Source organism: Gavialis gangeticus, unplaced genomic scaffold (genome assembly GCF_001723915.1).
Source record: "Gavialis gangeticus isolate Ggan-Ray unplaced genomic scaffold, GavGan_comp1, whole genome shotgun sequence".
In the NCBI taxonomy this organism is placed as follows: Eukaryota; Metazoa; Chordata; order Crocodylia; family Gavialidae; genus Gavialis; species Gavialis gangeticus.
The window spans coordinates 144,246,181-144,254,516 of NW_017729025.1; the positions used below are offsets into that span (position 1 = coordinate 144,246,181).

The 8,336-nt window shown below is 44.2% G+C and overlaps 1 protein-coding gene across 1 annotated transcript in view; it reads right to left on the reverse strand.

Annotated features, from left to right (window-relative positions):
- The window catches only part of IGSF22 (immunoglobulin superfamily member 22), a 62,434-nt gene that overhangs the window by 40,485 nt on the left and 13,613 nt on the right, over nt 1–8,336 (reverse strand). The window contains exons 10-15 of the mRNA XM_019519981.1: nt 7,510–7,794; nt 3,345–3,469; nt 2,346–2,487; nt 1,320–1,616; nt 505–807; nt 70–156 (exon numbers count right to left, since the gene is read on the reverse strand). Of these exons, the coding sequence (XP_019375526.1) occupies nt 70–156; nt 505–807; nt 1,320–1,616; nt 2,346–2,487; nt 3,345–3,469; nt 7,510–7,794 (1,239 nt within the window). The remainder of the gene's footprint in view (nt 1–69; nt 157–504; nt 808–1,319; nt 1,617–2,345; nt 2,488–3,344; nt 3,470–7,509; nt 7,795–8,336) is intronic.

Consider the following 8,336-nt stretch of genomic DNA (forward strand, 5'->3'; position numbering starts at 1 on the left):
TGACTGGGACCCAAAGATTGCTGCCTTTCTTCCTTCTTTCTACAATGTACCCTTGTACTGGGGAGCCACCATCTGTGGCTGGAGGGTTCCAAGTGATGGTGATAGCTTCCTTAGTCACATCTGTAACCTGAGGTTGAGTTGCCAGTCCAGGAGGCTCTAAACAGACAGAGATAATTTCAGCAAGAAGAATCAGAATGAGAGTTTCACCTATTGTTCTACTGCAAAGCCTCATTTGATTAAAAGCAACACAGAACAAGAAGCTAAGAAAAGGGAGTCTGCTACAGTTTACAGCCAATGGATTTAGTCTTTGGTTCAAATCATGTTGTTTGCCCTAGCAAGGGTCACAGTTAACAAAGTATCTACCCATTTTCAGCTTGGATTTGCAACCCTGAAGTTCAGAAAGTGTTTTAAAAAAAAAGGAAAATATTCTTTTGGAGGGGTAAGGGAATGTGCAAAAGTAAATCCACCTTTAAAATAGCTACTTCAAGGTATTCAGGTGCTTACCAATAGGTTCTCCAGCAAAGACTTCTTCTGTCTCCAGTGGTTCACTCATACCCTCCGCATTGATGGCAAAGATTCTGAACTGATAGGCTCTGCCTTCTTCTACCTTATCGGTGGCAAATGTGGTGTGTTTGCCTTCTACTTCACCAACTTTAATCCAGGACTTTTTACCAACCATCTTCCTCTCAATGATAAAATGTGTCACCTGTTTTCCTCCATTATCTTTGGGTGCTTTCCATTTCATTTTGATGCACTTACCTGTCCGCTCCAAAAATTCCACTTTTCCCTGAGGTGGTTTTGGTTTGTCTGCAGCATTGAAAGACAATCAAAGCGATGTGGAAAGTCATTATAAATTGGAAGGCCATATTCTCACATGGTGAAAATTAGCATAGCTCCATTGACTTCAGTGAGGCTACACTGGTTTCCACCAGCTGATTTGACGATGCAGTCTTCCCCAGTGAATGGATTTCTAAGTAAGGCCTGGGCACACTGTGGTCTTGGAATACATTTCATAGAATAATAAATAGAAAATTAGTGTTGGAAGGAACCTCAGGGGGTCATCTAGTCCAACCTCCTGCTCAAAGCAGGGCCATCCCCAACTAGACCATCTCAGCCAAGGCTTTGGCTAGCAATGTTCTCAAGCCCACAAGGGCTGCACTTTCTGACTGAAGTTCAGAGGCCCACACCCAGCCTTGGGCTTGTAACCTTTCAGCTGGTAGTTCAGCACTCAGGCCCCTGAGTTACAGATCAGACTTCCTACAAGGCTGCAAAGTTGCCCTGCCATTGAATCACTGTAAAATGATGAGTTCAGGACCTACCAAGAACATTGAGGAACAGATTGGCAACAGCTGAGCCACAGTCACTTTTCAGCTTCAGCATAATGTTTCCACTGTCTTCTCTCTCACAGTTGTTTATTGTGAGCAAAGCATAGTTGCTTGCCTTTTCCATCACAATCTTCTGTTCCTCTGTCACCTCAATACCATCTTTGAACCAGCTGACCTTTGGCATTGGTTTTGCCTTGAAGGGAATTTTGATGTTTGCCGTATGCCCAGCCTTCACGGTCACAGGGTGTGCAGCCAACAGCTCCAGCACAGATTCATCAATGACAGGGGGATCTTAAAACAGTGAAAGGCATGTGAAAGGTAGGGCCCCGTGGACATTTTGGTGCTGCCAATGTATTTTGAGTTCCCTGCCAAGGTGGCATAAACCATGTCCTTCCATACCCACCTTTCTTTAAGAGTAGATTCCTATATTTTAAGGGGCACCTAAAATCCTTAGTACCCGTTGATGCAGATAGTCCAGTTCTCCTGACTACCATACAGGGAACGGTCTGGCTTTCCCTAAGACTAACCAGCTAAGCAGAAGAAAAAGGGAGCATTACTCCCTATATTCCACCATGCCACCCTGAATGATTACACCTTAGTGACTAACTCAGTTTGTGCTAAAATCTGCCTTATGACCCATCAGCATATGGGCAATAGGTGTGCTCATCATTTAATGCAGAGATGAGATAAAATCCTTGCTAAACATAAATGGAGTCTGAAAAATTTGGCTAGCACCATCTGGCTGCCAAGAGTTAAACAACAAATATTTTTCTTCAAGTGTAATACCTCCCAGGATAGCCAAAATGTTCAAATCCAATCTCTGAAGGTCAGTGGACATGCTAGTCTGATTTATTCTCAATGAAGGCTATGCAATTGCCCTTCTGTGTGTGAAGAGATGGGGTTTTGCACATGCATGTTGATGGACCTGTAAAATTTGCTGGCACAAATAAGGAGGCCTGTTGATTGTACAACTGCAGCTGTGAGGGTGGTGTGAGTGGTATTATGGAAAAGTGTCAGTACCTGCAATGGCAATGGTGGCCTCACTTTCCGCTCCTTTGGCTCTGAATGTGTACTTCCCTTCAAACTTCTCTCCCATTTTGTCAATGATTAGTTTGTGGACAGCTCCCTGCTTGACAATCTGGATTCCTGTCATATCTGTAATCTGAAAGAAGGACAGCAGCAGGTTGCAAAAACAAAAAAATTATGACAACAGTAGTCTATTGGTTAGAAACAAGGGGGAAAGGTTTAGATATCTGTGTCCTGTCCTGGCAAAATACTTTGTCATTCTTGGATGAAGCTGAGAATTATGCATTTCATTATGATCCAGCAGTAAGAAAGCTACCCTGCACATAAAATTTGACTAAGCCAACACACTGGCATTCAGAGAAAACATTATCCAAACTGCTGACCTGAGTGTCAAAGGGAAAAGGAGAGCTATTGTTCCCACAGGGGAAGATGTGCTTCCACAATAGAGGCAAGAGCCTGAGCAAGTGGGTTAGAAAATCTGGGAAAAGAGGTATCCAATGATTAGTCAGGTGCTTGAGAAAGAAAGATGGCTGACCAAGAAAGGTAAGGTTGATGCCATGCCAAAGTGAGACAAAGCTTAAGACCCAGAGTCTTTGGGAAATGTTAAATTAGTTCTCATTTTCTCTAACCCATTTGTCTGCCCATACTCTATTTCTTTTCCAAGTTACCAACATTAGGCCAACTCCTGCATTCCCCACTCAGACAAAACTCCCATTAAGGCTCTCCAGCATAGGTGATGGAAGGCCAGGGCTAATGGGGCTTAGCCCCCCAAATTCATTTTGCAGTGGCCAGCGATAGGAGCAGCACCACATCATCACCGTCCTGCAGTGCCCAGGCCAGTGCCACTGCCCCACCCCACTGCCACAGCGCTGTATCCAATGCCCCTGCCGTATGCTTCTCCGCAGCTGCGGCCCCCCCCCAAATAATATGTTCTGCCTTCACTTATGCTCTCCAGCCTTTCATTTTCTTTCTGGTTACATCATGAGTGTTTACCTCCTTGCCATCCTTCAGCCAAACTCCTTCTACCTTCTCATCATTCAGGACAACACAGAGCTCTGCTGGGTCTCCTGTTGGAGCCTGAACATCAGACATACCGCTCTTGACTGTAGCAAATCTCTCTATAAGAAATTTCAGTGATAGTAAGTGAACAAAGATAGTTGGCTGTAACCACATGCACCAAAGCACAGTATTAAGGAGAGGTAAACCTCATAACGAAGGAATTCAGCATGAACACATACACAGCATGCACTAGGGACAAATGCTAACTGTCTGTCATTTTGAGACAGTGGGGAAAAAGGTGTGGAGAAAGCCCCTTTAACAGATGTCAACCAAAAAAAAAGAGAATGTGTGAACAGGTTAATATATCATACCTGAGAGATGGGGGCAGATAGAGGAAACAGATAAGCCTGTAGAGACTGTATTACAGGGTGTTTGGGTGATAAAGAGAAATATTTTCTCTCTAGGAAATCTCTCTCCAGCACACAAAGGCCACTGTGGATTTGTTACTGGTTTCTGACTTTCCCCTCTCTGGCAGGCAGGGAGGAGGTCTGTTAGAAAAGGACCAGGGTATGGGTTCATGCCAAAAAATTGACTTGTTCCAGTGGTTATTCATTCTCACAATTAGTATTGTATGTTTTATTTCTAATTTGAATTTGTTTGACTTTAGAGTCCAGCCTCTGGCTCTTGTCCCACCTTTCTCCACTGCATTAAAGAGCCCTCTAGACTCTGGGATATTTTTTTCCCTAGGAAGGTTCTTAGACACTAGAGCCAAGTCATTCCTCAATTTTCCTTATGATAAAGAGAATGAGCTCTAAGACATTTGAAATAAGGCATTTTTTCCCAGTGTTTAATAATTTCTGTGGCTCTTTTGTGCATTCTCTGCAGTATTGAACATTCATCTGCACTGTCTCCATTTCTTACATATTCTATTGTTAAAGAGGGAGCTGCTGTCCAGTTTGGAAAGATTTGCCCGGTTTTTCCATCTGAGAGGAGAGAGAAGCAGGTAGACACCCTTATGCCTAGAGGCCTGTCAAATACAGTGGCCAGGCCCCTTGTGCCACCTATCCTGCTCTGAGTCTGGTAGGACAAGAGCTGCAGGGGCCACCAGTCACAAGGTCTGAAGGTGGACAATGGCTCAGCAGTGTCTCTGAGACCATTAAACAGGGTTTTACACAGTGGATGAACCATTTTGAAAAAAAAAGGGGAGCAATGCAGAGCTCACTGAACGTACACTACACAGCATTTGAACTACATAACTGAAATGAGCTCTATCAAGGAACTGAACAGGGATGTGGTGGCAGTACTACACCCCCTCTAGATCTGTCCCTAACTTTAAATGATCACACATATTAGGAAATCCAGTCAGGAATTCTTTGGCGTCTTGAATAGGAGACGCAGAGAGATCAGTATTTTGTCTGCTGGAGGAAGCATCAGTGGGAGTAAACTGCACATCAAATGGAGAATAGATTCAGCTAGCCTAGGTATTGGATGGACAATGAAACTCAGTTAGTCTCTGGGAATCAGAAACCATTACAGAGAATGTCCTGGGCTTGGTTTAGGGTCCCGTTTCAATTAACTGTATACTTCTAGCCATGATATGCCTATTGAATATGGCTTAAAAGACCCCCTGTGAGTCTCAGTGGGGTTTACTCTTTCTCTGTGGTATTTACTGGAGAGACAGCAGCTCCAACAAGCCAACCACCAATAGATCCATCATTGAGTTCCAAATCCTAGTCAATCAGCTGGAACCGTAGGGACACATTGATAGTTTTTAGCTCACATTTTCTCTCATGCACAGATGAGACTAAGCAACAACTTTTGGATCCAGATCTGAAATTCTATGCGGAAAAACGGCTGGTTTTATGGCTAAGATACTAGACTGTCACTCCAGGTCTGACTGGGGTTAACAGCAGTCCTTCAAAAGACTACAGTGGAAACTGGACCAGCCCCTTATTCCCTCAGTACCTCAGGATCTGTCTACCCTGCAATCACAGAAATATAGTATAGAGACACCCGGACAAGTTTTAGTTAGCTTGGGTAATACTAGCAGCTAGTACATGGCAGCATGGACTAGTTTAGCTTCTTGAGAAGCCCAACCTGTTTGTCTCCCTGCTTTTTGCATGTCTTATGGTTATGTCAGGGTTGACTGTTGTTTTACTAGTAAGCTGGACAATGTATTTGGATAGGAATGATCCTGCCTCTGGTGGGAGGTTGGACTAGATGACCTCTGATGGTCTGTTCCAGCTGTATTTTTCTATGATTCTATGATTGTTCAGTGGAAGGACTTAGAAGTTAAAATGTAGTGGCCATCTACTTGAACAGAACAGCTTGAATTTTTGAGAGTCTTATAACATACTCATAACGTCACATGATCACAGCATCTGATGAAGTGAGTTTGGGCCCACAAAAGCTTATGCATCTCTGATTTAGTTCAGCTGTAAGGTGCCACTCTACTTTGCCTTCATACTCACAAGAGTCTCTCCTTTCTCCTGCTGCTATTAGAGGCATTCTAACGAGTGGCCTGTAGATGGCATTCACACATTAGTCTGGGCAGCCTCCTTTGCCAAGCAAGAGCCAAATTCCACCCTAGCCTAAGCACAAGCTCAGGGCCTGGTTAACACATAGGCAGTCTAGGCACAGGCTGACGTGATTCTGAGCTTTCATTTTAAGAGCCATTCTTTTTCTAGCCCTCACGATGGTAAAACAAAAAAAATGGACAATGTGACCAACCGTAACCAATTTGGTGATCTCACCTAGAACCTGCAGAAGGCCTGGAACAACAGGTGTAAGAAGTGTTATGGTCCCATTCAATCCCGTGAACAATTATCCCCAAAACATGATGTCCTGGTAGGAGACTATGCTGTGAGAAGGAGGCGCAGTTGGAGCATGCATGTGGTAGGGCAGTTAGGCCTCTATATGAAGAAGACCTTGGACTGGCCTTGTTTAAACCCAGGCTACATTTGGTCCTTTATTGTTTCAATCAGCCTACCCAAGAATTATGAATGCTAACTTGGCTCCAGAGCCTGTCTTTCCAGAATGGCAGCACAGTCCATAGCCACTGCAGCACTACACCATCTGGCTTTAGGAGGGAGAAGGTTGTGGAATTGAATCTGTTCTTTTTCCCAGCCTCTTCTAACACAGGAACATAGGAACAAAAAACAGAAAAAAACCTCCTGAGCTGGTGAGTCCCATTTCCTGCACCATTTATCCTGAGTCCTAAAAATCATCCATTCCAGTCCCTCACATATGCTACAGCTACAAAGAACCTGATGAAAACAAAAGCAAAAGCACTCTACAGTGTCCAGAGATAAGAAGCAGGAGACAGAAGGGCACCATTGTCTTAAAAGAGGACAACAAATACTTGAACCATACTGAGCTCTAATTAGATAGAACTGTACATGGCAGGTGGGTGTGCATAAATCAAAGCCAGTATGCCTCCATCAATAGTCACCTGAATGTAATAAAGGCTGCTAAAACCCAGAAAGGAGCTCAGAAAATAGATTCTTGTTTAAGCTCCAGTGGCAGATGGATGTAAACTGGGCTTTCCTGGTTTGTTTCTCCTCTTAGCTTTGTGTCCTTCCATCATGTTTTCTGGAGAGGAGTCTATTCTACTACAATTACAACAACTTTACAATCTTTGCTTATGTAACAATAATGATAATTAATATTTATACCAATGATGTCCTCAAACTGTGCCTATGCCCTCCCATGCAGGCTCCAATCAAATGCTGTGTGGGCGTGTTGTGTTAAAGTTTCAGGATAGGAATGCACGATGATGGCTCTGATTAATGAATGTATTATGATGGCCTGATTAATATCCTAAAGATGGTAAGAATACTTTTGAGTTTCATAGGTGGCATGTACAACCTTAAATTTGAAATCTGCTGCTTTACGCTTGCACAGCATCTTGGAAGTAACAAAAGCCCTTAACAAATAATGGTTGATGATTATTTCCAGTCTTCAAACAGGGAAGCAGAGACTCAGGCTGGTTTTGTGATTCGTCTCATGTCAAATAACAAAATGAGGAAGCGAACTCAGTTCCGTTGACTCCAAGTCTCTTCCCCTCAAGGCAATGCAGCCTGTCTATAAAGTCAAACCCTGCAACAATTGAAGCTTACTATATTTTTGTAAACCTTTCCCTGGATCCAGTTGTTCTTACCTTCCACTGTTACATTGGCAGTGCTGTAATACTCTTTTGGGTCATTGTCTTGCATGGCAATCACTGTGTACTCCCCTGAATCTGTCAGTTCAGCATCATCAATGATCAGCTCTGCTCTCTTCCCCTCATGGTTCATGCTGTACTTGTTGGATCTCTGAATTACCACCCCATTCTTTAGCCACTTCAGGGTAACATCTTTAGAAGTCAGCTCACACTCCAGACAAGCTTTCCCCTTCTCCTTGACTCGGACATTCTTCAGATTGCTGATGAACTTAATTGGGATTCCTTCAGAAAGAGGGAGATGAAGCGATCAGCAGTATGAAATTTAATTTCCCAGGGATAACTTTAGAAAGCCAAGCAAGACACTGGGAAAGAAGCTGCACCTCGGCAACAAGCTGGGACCAGATCAGTGCCCCCACCGGGCCCCCCTCAGACCCCAGGGGAGGCGCACCTAGGCCAAGGGTCAGGGAAGACCTAGTGAGGGAACTTCTGGAGGGACTGGATGTGTTCAAATCATCAGGTCCTGACGATCTCCACCCCAAGTGCTGAGGAAATTAGCTGAGGTCATTGTGGGACCCCTGGCATGGCTGTACGAGCACTCGTGGTGCTCTGGTGTGGTGCCAGAGGGCTGGTAGAGGGCCAATGTGGTTCCCATTTTCAAAAAAGGGAGGAAGGGGGACCCAGGGAACTATAGGCTAGTTAGTCTTACCACAATCCTGGGTAAGCTTTTTGAGAGAATTATTCTGGCACATGTCCATGAGGGGCCAGCAGGGGAGATTATGCTTAGGGGCAACCAACATGGGTTCATTAGAGGCAGGTCCTATCAG